This window comes from Tamandua tetradactyla, chromosome 10 (genome assembly GCF_023851605.1).
Source record: "Tamandua tetradactyla isolate mTamTet1 chromosome 10, mTamTet1.pri, whole genome shotgun sequence".
NCBI lineage: Eukaryota > Metazoa > Chordata > Mammalia > Pilosa > Myrmecophagidae > Tamandua > Tamandua tetradactyla.
The window spans coordinates 49,524,035-49,542,653 of record NC_135336.1 but is presented as its reverse complement, the minus strand read 5'-3'; the positions used below and the strand labels follow the sequence as shown (position 1 = coordinate 49,542,653).

General features: G+C 39.7%; 1 protein-coding gene across 9 annotated transcripts in view; it reads left to right on the top strand.

Moving 5' to 3' along the window:
• ST3GAL6 (ST3 beta-galactoside alpha-2,3-sialyltransferase 6) overlaps positions 1-18,619 on the top strand; it is an 83,554-nt gene that overhangs the window by 56,572 nt on the left and 8,363 nt on the right. For 8 of the 9 annotated variants that reach the window (XM_077118624.1, XM_077118630.1, XM_077118627.1 and 5 more), the window contains 3 exons: positions 15,306-15,401; positions 18,193-18,379; positions 18,480-18,617. In XM_077118624.1, coding sequence (XP_076974739.1) covers positions 15,306-15,401; positions 18,193-18,379; positions 18,480-18,617 — 421 coding nt within the window. Of the gene's footprint in view, positions 1-9,482; positions 12,687-15,305; positions 15,402-18,192; positions 18,380-18,479; positions 18,618-18,619 lie in introns of those variants that run through there. The other variant, XM_077118632.1, reaches the window with a different exon arrangement.

The window sequence follows — 18,619 nt, the reverse complement described above, 5'->3', positions numbered from 1 at the left end:
TTATGCCTGAGAAATGCATTTTAAATAAAAACTCAAGAAGGGCAGAGTGTAATTAACTACCTTACTGCTACATTTGATTCAACTCAGTCTTCCTCCCAAGTGACCTTATGCATCCTCCATTTCCCCCCTCACTTGGAAACATGAACTAGAAGAAAGAGATTTGAGAGTGGTCTCTTTCTTCAGACCAAGAGTTTGTCCTGCCCTTGAGAGAAGAGTCTTCCCTGAGCCCTGGGCTTTGGATTTGTATGGTAGTTAGATTCAGTTGTCAACTTGGCCAGGTAAATGTGCCTAGATCTATTGCTGTGGACATGAGCCAATGGCATGTGAACCTCATCTGTTGTTGATTACATCTGCAGTCGGCTAGGAGGCATACCTGCTGCAGTGAATGATGTTTGATTTAATTGGCTGGTGCTTAAATGAGAGAGCTCAAGGTAGCACAGCCCAAGCAGCTCAGCACTTGCAGCTCAGTTCAGGCCTTTGGAGATGCAGAAATCACCCCAGGGAAAGAAATCACCCCAGGGAAAGTTGTTGGAATCCAGAGGCCAGGAGAGAAGGCCAGCAGAGATCTCCCTGTGCCTTCCCACGTAAGAAAGAACCTCAGCGGACAGTTAGCCGCCTTTCCTCTGAAGAACTAATGAAACAAATCCTCTTTTATTAAAAGCCAGTCTGTCTCTGGTGTGTTGCATTCTGGCAGCTAGCAAACCAGAACAATTTGGAAGCTAGACCCATATGTATAAGGAGAAAGCCCTGTTGACACAGGCTGAGTTACTCTTTGTTGTGAGTTTGTAGATCAGAGGAAAAAAGAAAAAGCCTAAAGTAGAGAAAGGTGAGACTAGCCCTTTCAAGTCCCTTCCTCTTCTTTGCTTCCCTCTTCACTGATGTTTACATAGATGCTGGCCTTGCTCTCTGGTTATTCTTTCCCTGCTTCTGCTTTGGAATATCCTTGGCATATTTTAGGATGCAGCAGCTCAGCATAAAATTCTCCCTACTTTTATCCTTCTATCTTTTTTACTGTCCTGGAAAGGTTTAGACATTTATTATTGTTATTGCTTCAAACCTGAGTCCTTCAAGATTCCATCAAATATAAGTCCTAGTTTTGTTCAGATACCTGTTCAACGTGTTGTTTTCACTGGGGATAGATTCCATTGTTTGGAAAAACTAAAACTATTGGTTGCTTTTACAAACTAGAAGTTTTTCTCTTTCTCACAGATGTCATGAAAATGAAGTCTATAGATAAACATTCCAGGGCTGGCCCAGTGGTGGTGGGGTCACCAGGGACCAAGGCTTCTTCTCCATTGTGAGTCTGCCATTCCCTGATACATGGCTTTCTCCTATGGTCCAAGATGGTTGCTTGAGTTCCAAAAATTATGTGTACATTCCTGCCAGCAGGGAGGAGGAAGGGAAGAAGGGTATCTCTGCTCCATTTAAGACTTACCTCCTTGTTTAAGCTCATTTCCCAGGAATCACATGCAACACTCCCATTATATCCAGTCTTGTACATATTGGTTTGTACCAATTTGTGAGAGCTATCTCCCTTTGTAATTTTGTGTTCAGTGCCTTTAATATGGGGGTTCAAAATTAACTACAGTGGGAGTTTTTATATCATGGAAATTGGCAAACACTGCAAACCAGGATTTTTTATTTGTTTGTTTTCAAGAGAACTGTTGTTAAACATTTACAAGCAACCAGCGATTACATCCCATTAGATACAACTCAGTCAGGAGGCCACACCCATCTGCAAGGTGAATTGGAAAGTAGCCTTTATTTCATTTGGCTGTGTGGACAGTGTTTTTTTTTTTTTTTATTTTTTATTAATTAAAAAAAAAATTACAAGAAGCACAAACATTCCCAACACATACACTCAGCAATTCACAATATCACATAGTTGCATATTCATCATCATGATCATTTCCCACACATTTGTATCAATTCAGAAAAAGACATAAAAAGACAACAGAAAAATAAAACAAAAACAGAAAAAAAAATTTTACATACCGTACCCCTTACCCCTCGCTTTCATTGATCACTAGCATTTCAAATTAAATTTAACATTTTTCCCCCTGTTATTAATTTTTATTCCATATATTCTACTCATTTGTTGACAAGGTAGATAAAAGGAGCATCAGACACAAGGTTTTCACAATCACACAGTCACATTGTGAAAGCTATATCATTATACAATCATCCTCAAGAAACATGGCTACTGGAACACAGCTCTACATTTTCAGACAGTTCCCTCCAGCCTCTCCATTACATCTTGAATAACAAGATGATATCTACTTGATACATAATGTGTGGACAGTGTTTTAAAAAATGAGCCATACTTAATGAATAAAAGAGGCATGATAATTATGGAGAGACAATTAGCAGTCTTTATCAGTATTCTCTCTTACTCCCAAATGTCATTTCCATGGCTGGTTACTTTCAGGATTCTGAAGTCAGTAATAAAACTGTCCTCTAAAAACCTAGCTTATCATGACCTTAGCAGCCAATTGTGTGTTCTCTCTAGGAGAACTTATATAATGTGAAAGCTGTTGTATTAGTCACGATTTTCTAGAGAAACAGAACCAACAGGAGATATCTGGAAATAAGAGATTTATAAAATCATGGGGACATGAGTCCAAAATCTGTAGGGCAAGCCATGAGCTGGCAGCTCCAATGAAGGTCCTCAACAACAATCTACCCAGGAGAGACTAGCTGGTTGAAGTGGAAAGAGATTCTCCCTTCTGCAGTCTCCTTGAAGCTTTTGAGTAATTAGATTACCACTTATTGCAGAGTGTACTCCCCTTAGCTGACTGTGGTTGTAATTAGCCATGGATGCACCCAACGTGTTCATGATTTAAGTTCATGAAAAGTCTTCACAGCAACAGATAGGCTAGTGCTTCCTTGACCAGACAACTTGGCACCCTCACCTGACCAAGTTGACACATGAACATAGCCATCACAGTTCACCCCTTGTCAACTTGGCATCTATATACATCATCTTAAACCACACTTAACTCTAAGTAGAAAACAATAACAGACACTTTATTTTATCTCGCATAACAATACTCATCTGTCCTGCATGCAACTGAAAATGCACGCAATCTCTCCAGAATAGGGTCAAGTCATTGGATAATATTCACTCTTAAACTTGTTATACTATAACATGAACAATACAACTTATGTCATGATAAAGAGGATAAACTAGAGAGGAACACAAAGATATTTGCTTTATGTGCAAATACATACATACTCATTACGAAGCAAAGAAGAAATATTCATACCATTATGGGCAGGCTGGAGATCAGGAAACTCTTTCTCAGGGCAGGCTGGAGCATAGCATAGAGCAGCTATGTCCTCAGGACAGACCATTACATGTTTATCTAGAAAAGACCTAGTAGAAACTAGGGTTTCAGTGTTCCCCATAGCCATCATCAATCCATACGTTCCCATCCCAGTTTTCAGGATCCACTCCTGTGCTGGTTTGAAAGACTATATGGACCCTAGAAAAGCCATGTTTTAATCAATATCCCATTTCATTAAGGCAGAATAATCCCTATTCAATACTGATGTTTGAATCTGTAATTAGATCATATCCCTGGAGATGTAACCCAGTCAAGAGTGGTTGTTAAGCTGGATGAGGGGAAATGTGTCTCCACCCATTTGGGTGGGCCTTGATTGGTTTATTGGAGTCCTATAAAAGAGGAAACATTTTGAAGAATGGGAGATCTCAGAGAGAGCAGAGAATGGCATAGCCACGAGAAGCAGAGTCTACCGGCCAGCGAACTTTGGAGATGAGGAAGGAAAATGCCTCCTGGGCAGCTTCATGAAACAGGAAGCCAGGAGAGAGAGCTAGCTAATGACGCCATGTTCACCATGTGCCTTTCCAGCTGAGAGAGAAACCCTATGTTCGCCATGTGCCTTCTCACTTGAGAGAGAAACCCTGAACTTCACTGGCCTTCTTAAATCAAGGTATTTGTCCCTGGATGCCTTAGATTGGACATTTCTATAGACTTGTTTTAATTGGGACATTTTCTTGGCCTTAGAACTGCAAACTAGCAGCTTATTAAATTCCCCTTTTAAAAGCCATTCCATTTCTGATATATTGCATTCCTGCAGCTAGAAAACTAGAACAACTCCTTTCCAATCAATGCACTTACTTTAACAGCAGACACTCTACAAGTTTGAGATATCAGTTTATGTTGTAAATCTGCCACTTTAACAATGAGAGTCTGCTTCTGATTTGTAGACATCTCAAGTCTGAGGCTATAGGAAATAAGATTTTCCTTCAGGGCATTCATAGAAACTTTTATATCTTTCATATGGTGCTGAGGCTGCAAATTTGAAGCCTTCAGCTCATCCTTTTCTTTTGTAACTGTATCCAGTGTATCTAGGAACAACCGGCCAACATCATTATACCTTTTAAACTCCACAAAACTCTGTTATAAAGTGTCAAAAACACTGTCACCCAAAGTCTTGCCTCTTATAAGTGTACAGTTAGCAGAATCAAATGATAATATTTTGCATATCTCTATTATCAATTCACGCCATAGACTGTCAGTGATTATTGGAAATAAAGTCATTGGTACCTTTGAGTCTAATTAGAGTAGAAAATTAATTGTAAAAGCCCATTTTTAAGATTCTGTTTCTCAAGTACCATTTCCCGTACCAAGCTGTATTAGGCAGGGTTCTCTAGAGAAACAGATCCAACAGGAGATATCTGTAAATATGAGATTTATAAAAGTACCTCATGCAACCATGGAGAAAAAAGGGTCCAAAATATGTAGGGCAGGCTGTGAGCTGGCAGCTCCAATGATGGTCCTCAACAATGAGCTGGCAGCTCCCATAAAGGTCCTCAGCAGCCCCAGGAGAGGCTGGCTGGCTGGCTGAAGTGGAAAGAAAGATTCTCCCTTCTGAAGTCTCCTTAAAAGCCTTCAGGTGATTAGATTTAGTGTCACTCATTGCAGAAGATACTCCTCTTAGCTGACTGCAGATCCAGTCAGCCATGATAACCTGTGCTATATGGATGTAACCAGCTCATGATTTAAGTCCATGAAAAATCTTCACAACAACAGATAGGCCAGTGCTTGCTTGACTAGACAACTGGGCACCATCACTTAGCCAAGTTGACACATGAACCTAACCATAATAGTTGTTAAAGCATATTATTGTTGTAGATGATTCTGAAGTAGCCCTCTTATGATGATTTCCTTTATACCATCTTTTTAGGTAATGTTAATAAAGTAACTTTGAGGCAGAGGGAATTTTTTTTTAAAGAACTAGGCCAGGGTAAAGAAGGAATGGAACAGGAGTATATGTGTTTGGTATTTTGTGGTCCTGGAATTTTAATAAGTTCATGCTTTGTTCTTTGTTCTTTGTTCTTTTCAGTTCCCATCACTGAATGCCACCCCCTCCATAAGATGTCTTGTTCTTTTTACAAATTTTTGACCATCTAGTAATAATTATAACATTATTATAATCACTTACATTAAAAAAAATATTTGTTATAGCAAATTACTTTCTTTCCCCTAACTTGTGGACACAATAGTTATCTGTTTTCTGTGCAAAGATGATGGCATACACAATAGGACATATGCATTACCTGTTTTTTTTCATTTCCATTTATTTTATTTTTGTGTTTTTTAACAGACTGTATGATCTTGAGATTTTCCCTGTTTAGTCTTTCTGCTTTTTCCTGACCAGTGACCAGCAGATTGGGGTGGGTCTATATCCTGACGCTATGAACTGTCCCTTAAAGAAGTCTAGTTACTTAAGCTAACCTGTCCTCACTGTGCTATGTGGACTGAAAGCCACACGTAAAAGCAGAGGCAAAGTCATACAGGTGGTGAGGCTGGAAGGGACCTAGGAGATCATCTAATCCAACCTCTCATTTAAAAATGAGAGAACTGGGCGGGCCGCGGTGGCTCAGCGGGCAAAGTGCTTGCCTGCTATGCCGGAGGACCTCGGTTCGATTCCCGGCCCCAGCCCATGTAACAAAAACGGAGAAACAGAATACAATAAAACAAGAAAATGTTTAAAAATGTTTCCCTTTCTTCCTTCCTTTCTTCCTTCTATCCTTCCTTCCTTCTCTCTGTCTTTCCTTTAAAAAAAAAAAAAAAAAAAAAAAAAATGAGAGAACTGAGTTCCAGAGAGGTTAAAAGAAAATCAGAGCTAAGCCCATGTTTCCAGATTTCCACTGTTCCCCATCTCCTCTCTTTCACATTTTAACAAGCAACGAAAGGAAAGACTCCAAAATTCTAGACCTTATACTATGTATCATCTAAAGAGGTAAAGGAAAGAGAAGCACCCTGGAATGGTAAAGTTCTTTGAATATATTCTTTATGATTTCTAGGGTTATACAATGCCCCCTTTATTTTAATATAATGTTTACTTTTATCCTAAACCTCAAACTATTTTTCTCTTTGTTTTAATAATAAACTTTATTTTTAGAGCAGTTTTAGATTTGTAGAAAAATTGCACAGAAAGTACAAAGAGTTCCCATAAACACCTCCCACATACATAGTATCCATTATTTTTTTTTAACATTTTTATTCTGAAATATAATATGTATATACAAAGCAATAAATTCTAAGTGCATTGTAACAAGTAGTTATAAAACAGATTTCAGAGTTTGATATGGGTTACAGTTCCACAATTTTAGATTTTTCCTTCTAGCTTCCCCCAAATCTCATGCCCTACTCAAGGTTCCATGTACTTATGGTGTTCAATTAAGCTATCCACATAAGTTATATTAGGAAATGCACTAGTCAAAATATAAATTTTGTACCAAATAAATATTTTTTGCTTTAGTCTCATACATAAGCTAAAGTTTTAAAATATTATTACCATCTATTTTCAACACCCTGCATTATTGACATTCTTTTGTTCTTCCTCATGCAAAACATTTTTAAATTTGTACGTTTAGTCACTATCATTATACACTCGAGGCATTCCTAGATTATAACACCTTAGCCTTTATCGTATATCTTTCCTTCTGATTTCATTTGTGCCCCCAGGCCTCCTCCCTCTATCATTCTCTATGTGACATATCTTAATTAGAAAAAATAACAAGCTTTAAAAAGGAGACAAGGGTGGTTGAGGTGACCCTCTAAATTTTTTTCTAGCCTTTACAGCACTTTGATCAAAGGCAGTATGATGCCATGTGTGCAACAAATGGTCTGAGCGAGACCAGTCTGGGTTCAAAACCAGCTCCATTTCTTGTTGACTACATGGCATTGGCCATGTTATTTAACTTCAGTGAATTTTCAGCTTCACCGTTTGTGGTTTCCTCAACACCAGCCTCAGAGACCTGAGGCCAGGTGACCTCCGTATATAAGTTCCCAGCAAGAGATTTGTTGCTTGGCTGGGAGATTTTTGGGATTAATTTAATAGGCCAAGGAAGGATTAAGCATTCTCCCTTTAAACTTCACCAGAGAAGACCATGAAGTGCTTCATTTGTCATGAAGGCAGGAGGATCAAGGGCCTGAGAAACACTGGAAAAATAGGAATTAAAGCTGAAAAGCTTTACAAGAATAAATTGTTGCATTGGTGCTACTTTGGAAATGGCAAAAATGAGAATTAAGCAGTGGACTCCACGAGCACTGTAAAAGCTGATATGAAACTTCTAGAGCTTTTCAGGAATCTATAGATTTCATGTTGTGGAGGAAAAGAAAAACTGCTGTAAGCAGGAATTGTTTCAGGTGATGGATGCTCATAGACAAGGCCAGGAGGCCTTAACTGAGCAGTCTACCCAATTATATTTGCCCTGAAATGACTGAAATATTTTCATTTAATTTGTTTTCTCCATCATAAACCTCCAACAGTCAGAGCAATGGTATCTTTAAAAGAGCAAAGTTGGGACTACTCACCTTGTATAAAGGAATCTGATGAAGCTGGGCTCAATTTCTAAGGGACAAATGTTGCAAGAGAGGTTCCATGGAGATGGGGCGGGACTGGTAGGTGGGTAACCAGAACAGGGTCCAAGGCAGCCCACCAGCAGAGGATGGTAATGACGGCTACAGAAAGGGAGGATGCAAAAGGCAACATGTTGCCTATAGCTGGTCCTGCTCCCAGGATAATGAAAGGAAACCTAGCTTCCCTTTGGAATTAGATTCAATTGGACTTTCTATTTTATCAACTAACCTCATAAATCATTTAGCATCATCTGCTGTCAGCATACTGTTTTTTGCCTTATTGGAAATAAGTTCTTCCTACTCTTTAAGCCATACTGACTTCAAATTTGAAAACAAATTTTACCATTGGCATTGTGTTCTTTACAATTCATTTCTAGATACAAGTTTAAAATTTACAGTTGACCTGAAACAGAACCTTGCCTATCCCCCACCTTTCTATCCTTGTTCTCAGAAGAAGCCCCATGATTTCTAGAGGTCGGGACATTGTGGGTGAAATAGGCTTTGTGAGAAGGCTTGGAGACTGGACACTTTTTTTTACATTTTTTTTATAGTACAATAAAACATATACAAAGTAAGAAAGATAAAAGCATAGTTTTCAAAACACTCTTCAACAAGTAATTATAGAACAGATCCCCGAGTTTGTCATGGGCTACCATACCATCATCTCAGGTTTTTCTTTCTAGCTGCTCCAGAACATTGGAGGCTAGAAGGTATAGTTTTTTTTATCATCACAATCTTTTTTTCTTTTTTGTGGAAAATAACATATATACAAAAAAGAAATAATGTCAAAGCACATTGTGACAATTAGTTGTTGAATAGATTTCAGAGTTTCATATGGTTTGTATATACTTCCACAATTTTAGATCCTTACCTCTAGCTGCTATAAGATATTGGACATTAAAAGAAATATCAGTATAATGATTCAGTAATCATACTTGTTTGTTAAACCCTTTCTTTTCTGTATAACTCCACTATGACTGTTGATCTTTCTATCCTACTGTTTAGGGGCATTTGGGCTATCTATGCTCATCCTAACTTTTTCATGTTGGAAGGGGCTGTCAATAATATGGGATAGGGGGATGGAACTAGTTGATGTTCTGGAAGCGCTAGCCCCTCTGCATTTCAGGACTTATCTGGTCCAGGGACCCATCTGGAAATTGTGGTTTCTGGAAGGTTACTCTAGTTCATGGAATCTTTGTAGAATCTTATGTAATGCCCTAGGTATTCTTTAGGATTGGCTGGAATGGTTTCGGTTGGGAGTTGGCAAGTTATGGCAGGTAGCAATGTCTAATTGAAGCTTGCGTAAGAGTGACCTCTAGCGTAACCTCTCGACTGTATTTAACTCTCTCACCCACTGATACCTTATTTGTTACACTTTTTTCCCCGTTTTGGTCAGGATGGCATTGTTTAACCCACGGTGCCATGGCCAGACGCCTCCCTGGAAGTCATCTCCCATGCCACTAGGTAGACTTTCACCCTCCGGATATCACTTCCCATGTAGGGGAAGGGCAATGATTTCACTTGCAGAGTTGGGCTTAGAGAGACTGAGGCCACATCTGAGCAACAAAAGAGTCCTCTGGAAGTAACTCTTAGGCATACCTATAGGTAGGCTAAGCTTCTCTGCTACATACATAAGCTTCATAAGAGCAAGCCTCAAGATCAAGGGCTTGGCCTATTGACATGGGTACCCCTAATATTTGACAGGGTATCAGGGGTTTCCCTGGTGGTAAAGTTCGATAATTCCATATTTTTTTCTCCCATTCCTCAAGGGACCTCAGCTACTTTTTGAAACAGATATAACAGTATACCCAAGTTTCAGCACCTTTTGTATTTTCTTTCAGTTGCCAAATAACAACGGCTAACATTTCCCATTCTGTATGGAAAAAGTTTCATGCCTTCCAAAAGTGTTTTGGGAAACCTGAAGGTGGGGCTTAGGTAGTCTCCAAGTCCACCCCAGCTGTGGCCTGCCTTCCCTAGGGTTGATTCTCAAGTGCTGTTAATGGTAACTCTAACTTATTTGTATTCTTTTTTATATGCTATTGCTGTTGATTTCTCATGGACTCAGTTTTCTCCTTATTCTACAAAGTATAGATAATACAAGGATACCTGCTTAACAAACTTCACTAAAGACTGAGGATTTTTAAGGGAGAAGGAATACTTAAAACATGGCCATTTCCCTTCATGGGGTTTCCTGCCTGTCTGTATATCTCCTTGACACTGACCTGTACTCTGGTCCTAGGGCTTGCTCCTTTCTCCTCCCTGGGACACATTCTTCCCTGTAGCAAAAACTCTTAATCATAAAAATTTTGGCTCATGACTCAAACTTAAAATACACAAACAAGTTTCCCACACTGCTACCCGCAGTGTTACATTCTGAAATCAGGCCAGATGTTATGAAGAATGCTTTGGTACTGCATAGGTGGTTATATATTATTCAAAAATATCTTACCAAAAGGAAACACCTGTATCCACTCAGTTGGCTGCTTAATGGACAGGGATTTGAGAAAGCTGTGTGGTTGCTCCCTCAAGCAGAATCCATTATGACTGCAGAGCTGGGTTAAACTGACTACAAGCCAGGATGGACACATGACCTTGGCGTACTTAAAAAAATGAGGTTAGTGGCATATTTATTAAAAAGAATCCTGTGTAAGGAGCATTGATGTCTGTGCCACTACTCTATAGACAGTCTGCTGTTTTTCAGGGTCTCTTTACATTGCAACATTTTAAACTAGCAGGAGATCTTGAGGTGGGGGAAAGTTGTGATTCTGTATCAACAGAGAAGCATATGTGGTGAAGAGGCAGGAGCAGCAACTGTTTTGTGGCAGCTGCTGTGGTCAGATGTTGAGTAACAATATGGAAATAATAGTACATAACCTAGAAGAAATGGTCACATGCAATATAGAATAATGGCATTTTAACCTCAGTGATTCCCTTACTTCACAGAAGGGCAAGTTGAGGATCAAAGAGGTTAGGCCACTAGGCCAAAGTCCCAGAGATGGTAAATGGCAGAACTAGAACCAGTAGTCAAATCTCCACCTACAGTCCATTCTACAAGGTTTAGGATCTTTTGTCACAAGTGATGGTGTTTCTAAGAGTTCCTTAAACAACGTGGACATTTATTACGTCCCTTAAGAAGAGAACTGACAGTTTCAGGTATGCAGGTTTGCATGGCTGGCTGCATATAGCTGCACAGGCTGAGTTGAACAACTCCAGGGAGAACCATTCACACATGCATTGTTATCTGAATGACATTCCCTGAAGCTGGACAGTGTGCAACTTGCACATCCATATGGAGTGGCTCTGCTTGTAGGTTTGAAACAGTGGCTCTGTGATGTCAAGGCTCTGGGGCAGCTTCCCTGTGGATCTCTTTGCCTAGCCCTCTTAGTTGCAAGATGGCTCAGCTGCTCTAAGTTTGTGTCATCACATTCAGTGTCTAATCAGAACAGAAGGGGCAGGTTAAAAAAAAAAGTTCTGTTCACACCTTTCTCTTGCCAGGGACAAAATGCTTTTCAGAAGCATCTAAGAGACTTCCCCGAATACCAGATTGTCTAGGAATTGTCATGTGGTGTCCTCTAGACCACTGATTACCACAGGAAATGGGATTGCTGTTATGGTATAGGAAAGCAGGGCTCTCTAGCCAGGCATATGGGGTCAAGGGCGTTAGGACTATAACTAGTAGTATCTGCTGAGCATCATTGTACTGAGAAGTAGTAATATGTTTAATGAGTTTGATGCTTCTGAAGGGAAAAATGCATGTCAAACAGCATTCAGAAAACACTCATTACAGTTGGTTTGAAGGTTGACTTAAATTTACTCCTTGAAATTTATGATGTTGAAGTTTCTCTCCACATAGTGTGGCAGCATCTCTGGCTTTGCCTGACTTTATGAAGAACATGCTTTCCGCCTAGGGGAAGTGTAATCTTTTACTACTACTGTTTCAGCAGCTTTCCAGATTTTCCATTAACTGGTTCAGACGTGCTAGAATTATTTTGTTTTCTGGGTGACCAGTTTGGGGCATATGCACTACCCTACCTGTTTCCAGAGTGGGGGAAGGAGTACCAGGTACCTGCTTCTTTAGAAGCAAAGTAGGAAAATGACTTCCTCCACATTTACTGCAACAAACAAGCCAATTTCTATATTGGATAGCCTGTAAATCGGGAAATGTTTTGATTGTGGGGATATAGTGTTATAAAACTGCTACTCCTGCCCTTTAGGGCCTCACAATTAGCTGAAACTATTTATGCATGAAAGATGTGTTAAATAAAGATGGTGAAGTTCTACAATCATCCCCCTAAGAAAGGAAGGGGAGACAGGGCCAAGGCCAAGTGGATGAAACCAAGGAAAAGATGAATCACTCCTTCCATACATCATTATGTGGATGCCTGATGGGGAGAAAGGAAGCACAGAGTCATGAGTTATGAGTTCAGATGGCTTCTCTGTATCATTACCTGTTTTCTAGAGGCATAAGGTAATGTGAATCCCAGCCTTTGATAAGATGCTATTGCCAAGGAGTAGTCCTAGGGACAAAAGAATTCTAGTGTTCTATTAGATAATCACAGAAATGTGCAGACCTTTGCAATATACATTACCAGGAAGAAAAGTTGAAATTTCATGAAAAGATTTCCTTTCAAAACATTAACAAGCTTTTCCTACGATAAAGGATTTTCCCTCTACTCCCCCGCCCCCATCCCACCAAAAGCTGGCAGAATACAAAGTAGAAAGTGAAATTGCTACAAATGTGATGACATTGAACTGTGAAGAGTCTTTGGAATTGGAGTTCTCTTGAAGGAGGTAATGTCTATATGATTCCTATCCATTTTTCTTCCCCAAGTCCTCAACCCTGCTGAGACCATAAGCAAGAGTTATCTTAGGAGGAGGTTGGAGGGGCTGGGAGCAAGGAATGGCCCTCTCCTTGTAACTCTATCTTTGTAAGTAACACTTAAAGACCCTAGAGAAGATCTAGGATCTTCTGTATCCCCTGACTCTGGCCTTTCTCTAAGCTGGAAGGCCAGTAGGGCTTTGTGAGAGGAGGCCAGGGCTTTGAACCTGACTGGGGATTAGTGATATGACATTTGTGTATGACCCGGTTGCTGTTCTTATCATGACCTCGGGCTCGGTGGCCATCTGTGGTGCAGCCTCATACAGATATGCCGAGGAGAAACTTCGGTGAGCACTGAGTTTGAACTTGCCAGGCTGCTGCTGAGCAGAAATTATGGAGCTTGCTGTATCTGGGACTGAGCTGAGTTACGTCTTTCTGGTATCAGCTTCAGAGATTAGGCTTGTGGGTCAGGAATCCTTTGTTGAAGCTCTGGGTGAGAACCCTGCCCTCCCCACACTGCCTCTGCCTATTTGATGTCTTTGGAGTCAGGCATACTGGTGCCCAGCCTAGGTATCACAGGCCAAGTGAAGCTGTAGTCACTGAAAAACCTGAGCTCAAGGAATGGTAGTCCCTTCCTTGACAAGAGAGTGGTCTGCAGCTTCCATTTGAGCGAAGGATTTGACTAGGGGTGCTGAAAGCATTTATTTATAGATACCCCCATGTAGTTTACCTCACAAGAACGGAGCTGTTATTTCAATCCTGTGCATTCTTAGCCATCCCCTTCCTGGTGTCCACCTTTGCTTAGTATTCCAGTGAGGAAATGGAGCCAATTTCAGGAGGTTTAGTCTCTGACTTACATTAACTGACTCCCAGCTGATGGAAAGGTCAAGCAAGCTCTCTATGAGGGTACTGCCTTCCTCTGTAGAACTTTCATGGAAGGATCTGGTGAGGATAATGGTATTATACCATGGGAAGAAAGGGAAGGAGTTACGAGTGTTAACCAGTGTTCACGTCTTGTCCGAGCTTCCTGGCCTCTGAGCAAAGAGCCTTGATAAAGTTGGGTTCCTGGAATTGGGATTGAAGTAAAACCTAAATATAAAAATATCTAGACATGTTACTTTCTTAGTAAAAAAGCAAATAGATAAAAATTAATAGCAATCTCTACAACATATTGTGAATGTCCATGGTATGAGGTTTGGGAACATATTCTTTAAGGAGTTTCTGTTGGACAGTGCCCTCCCGCTAGTCCCCGCTGCCCACGAAAGTCTGGTGCCTTAAGTTTTTGCGACAAAGTAGGCAGGATTTTAGGCATGACTCTTTAATGTTGGAGAGGTGAGAACCCCAATTAAAAAATATTAAAAAGTGTTTTTTAAAAATTAAACTGTTAAAAAATTTAAAGAGGTGAGGTAAACAATTTCTAGGTAAAAATGGTAAACTTTTATAATCATAGGAATGTGTACATTGTGTGTTTACCTGCCAGGGCCAATACTTGGCTTTTTAAAATAGTTCATGTATTCTTGCAATCTCTTGTGTGTAAATATGCCTCAGCATTTGTATAGTGTTTTTTTGCATGGTCAGGCACTGGGAAGTACAGTTTTGATAGTCATTAATTTCCTAAGAGTCTGAAGTTCTTGAGTTCATCTGGTCTGCTGCTTTCTTGGTTCTTAAGGAAATGTTTTTTTCTCTAGACTTTCCATGTCAGGAGGACCCTGGCAGGACAGCCTAAATAAACTTTCTTTCTGTAGTTTTTCTACAGAAGGGTGAGGAACAGGCTCTAGTTTCTCATTTCTCCAGGCCTGGCCGGGTAGAAGAGTTGGGAGGTGGCTGAGTCGGGCCCATGTTTGCGGAGAGTTGACTGTGGCCCATGGTTCTAGGCTGCTCTCAGCCAGCAAAAAGAAGCTCCCATTCATGTCCTACGATAAAGTTCTCTGCTAGGAACGTAGCGTGAAATTTAGTTTGCATTGGTTAAGTTCCAAGGACCAAAGCATGTTTGTGGAATTGGAGTGAGCATCAGCAGAGTTGAGAAGCTCTACTTTGCCAGCCAGACACCAGACTGTCCATCTCCGCATTTACAGGATGCAAAAGAAACCCAGAAGTAGAATCTCAGGGGGATGGGTAAACTGGTGAAAATTGTGTACATGTATAATATAAGATACATTGTAGTGATGTCAACATGCAAAATCCTCTGTTGAGGAGTGTTTTTATGGTTCAGAGGTCTGGATCCGAATCCTGGTTCCAGATCTTTTTAGAGAAATGTTGAAATGTTACCTAACAGTTTTAGGTACTTCACTTATAAAATGAAGATAATACAGGCTTTCTCACTTCAGTGGATGATTATGAGACTCATATGAGACAATGTGTGTGGGCTGATAAAATAGAGGCTGACTATGATATATACTCTTCCTAATGAGTGTTATTTCTTCAACCTTGTATCCTTATGATAAATCTGTAGACCCATAGGACAGAATTAGTTCTTATACTCATAAACAAGTGAAGTTTCACACTGGGTTCCTGAAAGTATGAACAAGTTCTTGGTTAGAATCACCTGTTTTGTAAAAAATGACTCAATCTCTCGTTTGTTTGCCCAACAGTGTGCCCTGTAAAAGGTGTGTGGTGGTTGGTAATGGAGGAGTTTTGAAGAATAAGACGTTAGGGGAAAAAATTGACTCCTATGATGTAATAATAAGGTAAATATATTTCTTATTTCCTAACCTGGAATTGTTCAAAATAATATAGTTTCTTACTTTAGTAGAGCTGTGTTTTAAAAGGAAAGAGAGTTGTTTAGATTTGTTAATATAATTGCTTATACAGCCTTGTCTCTTGTTTGTTGCCCACAGTAGGCCTAGATTTCAGGTCATTCATTCAGTGAATGTTTATGAAGCCCCTTCAGACATAGTTCTAGGCACAAGGGATACAGCAATGAATAAGAACAATGTTCTTGCTTCATGTGAAACATAAAATTTAAATTGAGAGAGGAAAATAATAATTAAATAAATTAGAAAATATAATCATAAATGTCATATAGACCATTAAAAATAAATGATGATATAGAATGATTGAGTCACTACTTTAAATCGATGACCACTGAGGAGATGACATTTAAGCTGGACTTAACTGATCAAACAATGCTAGCCATATGAAGATGAGGGAAGAGTGGTCCAGAGAGAGAGAATTTTTACTGCAGGTCCTAAGGAGGATATGATGCTCAGTTTGAGAGAAACTGCAAGAGAACCAATGAGTCTGGGGGGCAGCAGACAGGGGAGAGTGGTGCAATGAGAAACTGAAAAAGTGAGCAAGGAGCAGGTTGTTAGGGCTTTGCAAGCTAGGATTAGAAGTACAACAGGAAGCTCTTGAAATTGTAAGCAAGACAGCAATGTGATCTGGTTTATATTTTTAAAATATTCTGACTGGTATGGAGAAAGGAATGTGAGCGCAAAAGCTGAAACAGGGAGGCTACTTTGGTTTTGGTATTCAAATGGGAGAAAATGGTGTCTTGAAACAAGATTGCCATCACAGAGAAGATAAGTGGACAGTCTGGAGATATGTTTTAGAAGTAGAGTTATCATGAATTGTTGAGATATTATGTGTGAGGAATGAGGGGAGAAAGGAACCAAGGATGATTCCACCTAGGTCTTCTGTTTTAGAGGGTGGCTGGATGGTGGTAACTTTTATTGAGTTGGGGGAAAATGGAGTAGAAGCAGGTTTAGAGGAGAATCAATAATTCTGTATGAAAATGTTTAAATTTAAGAGGCCTGTTAGATTTGCAATGGATTTATAAACCAGGAAGTTGGATAAACAGGTTCAAGTCTTGATGGTAGACAGCATATAGCTTGTTTAAATTATAGGACTGGGTGAGATTTCCCAGGCAGAGACTCAGAGAGGAGGCCCAGGGCTGAACCTTGGTGCACACAACACCTAGAGATTGAGCTTAAAATAAAAAATGAAAAACGGAGTAAAAGAGATGAAGAGGGTCTACCAGTGAAGTAGAAAGAAAGCCAGGAAAAGTTGATCACAGAAGTCAAGAGAGCAAAGTGTTTTAGGACAGTGGGAGAGCTTGCCATATCCAGTACTGCTGAGAGATTATTTAAAATATGGACCACTGGAGTGGCAATGTAAAGCTCATTGACACCCTTGACAAAAGCAAGTTTGGAGGCATCATAAGGGGAGTAGCATAGCTCGGGTGGCTTGAGGAGAAAATTAGAGGTGAGGAAATGGAGAAACCTAAGTAGACAACTCTTCTAAGTTTTGCTGTGAAGGGGAGCTGTGAAATGAGATGGTGGCTAGAGATGGAAATGCAATCAAGGGAGGGTTTTTTGTTTTGTGAAAATAGGAAATGAGTAAAGAAAGAGATGGGTGTGGTACAGAGAGAAGAGGATGTGCTCCACTGATCATAACAGAAAGAAAAATAGGAATGGTGGGTACAGATGTAGTGGTGGGAAAATGAGCATATTTCCATGTTTTCTCAATGACAGTATATGGCAAGGTCATCAACTTGGTAAAGTATGCATGTTTTAAGGGTGGTTATGGTTAGTCTTTTGAGGGGTGGGAATGCTAGCACACTGGGACAATGTATTTGGATGAGCTGACCAGAGAGGTTTGGCTGGGTTACAAGCTGCTAACAAAGTGACACTATTTTCTCTTCATTACCAACGTTAAGGAAGTTGTGATAATTTCCACAAAACAATCCTAAAGCATTCACAAATCTCTTTACCTAAAGCACCTAAAATCTGATCACTAAATAAAGATAGTCTTATATCTCTTATAGGCAGGGGCAAAGAACCAAACAGCATTTATCCTCCCAGAGGACACTGTTTTGCAAGCAAAGCTTTCTTTTTTTTTTTACAGCTTGCCTTCATGGTGTGTGCATATATAGTGCATGTGTAACCTTGACTCTGAGCACATAGAAACCCAGCAGTAGATACTTTGTGGTCCCTTAGTTCAATCTAGAAATACACCTCATTTGATTGTGCTCTGGTATAATGCTGTTACTTTATTTCAGAGTGCAACAATTTTCACAGGTTCTTTATGTGATTCTTTTTGGATAGTCTCCATGTGCTACATGACTGTGGGCAAGCAACTTTATTTCTCTGGGCCTCAGGGCCCTTATCTGTGAATTCAAGTTTTTTTTCTGGTTGTCCTCCAAGATTTCTTTTTAATTCTGATATTTTTTGTGGTTCTCTGTTCCCATTTCTTTTATTTATTCTTCTGTTTTCCTGGAGGTAAGAGTGAATTTTGCTGGCTTCACAATACTTTTCTAATACAAAAGAATATTTCTGCCTTTGAGCAAGCACTTGTTTTATGAAATGAATTTATCTCAAAGCCATTATTTGAGAAAGACTGATTGACTCCTTTGTGGTTTCAGTACACAAGATAAATGGCTGATATTTGACTGTCGAACTGTGAAACTTCTGCGGGTCGTGATGGAAATGGATCATACTGCACTTGGTCTACATATCTTGTGTGTTTTACTACCCACAGAATGAATAATGGTCCTGTTTTAGGACATGAAGAGGAAGTTGGGAGAAGGACAACCTTCCGACTTTTTTATCCAGAATCAGTTTTTTCAGATCCCAGTCAAAATGATCCTAATACTACGGCGATTCTCACTGCTTTTAAGCCACTTGATCTAAAATGGCTGTGGGGATTGTTGACGGGTGGCAAAATAGTAAGTTGGCAAATTGATCTGCCTTTAGATTACCTTCAGCTTTTTTTTCTTTAAAAAAGGGGCACAAATTTCTATTTTCTATATTATTACTTTATTTCAGAACACTAATGGCTTTTGGAAGAAACCAGCCTTAAACCTGATCTATAAACCTTATCAAATCAGAATATTAGATCCTTTCATTATCAGAATGGCAGCTTACGAACTACTACATTTCCCAAAATCCTTTCCCAAAAATCAGGT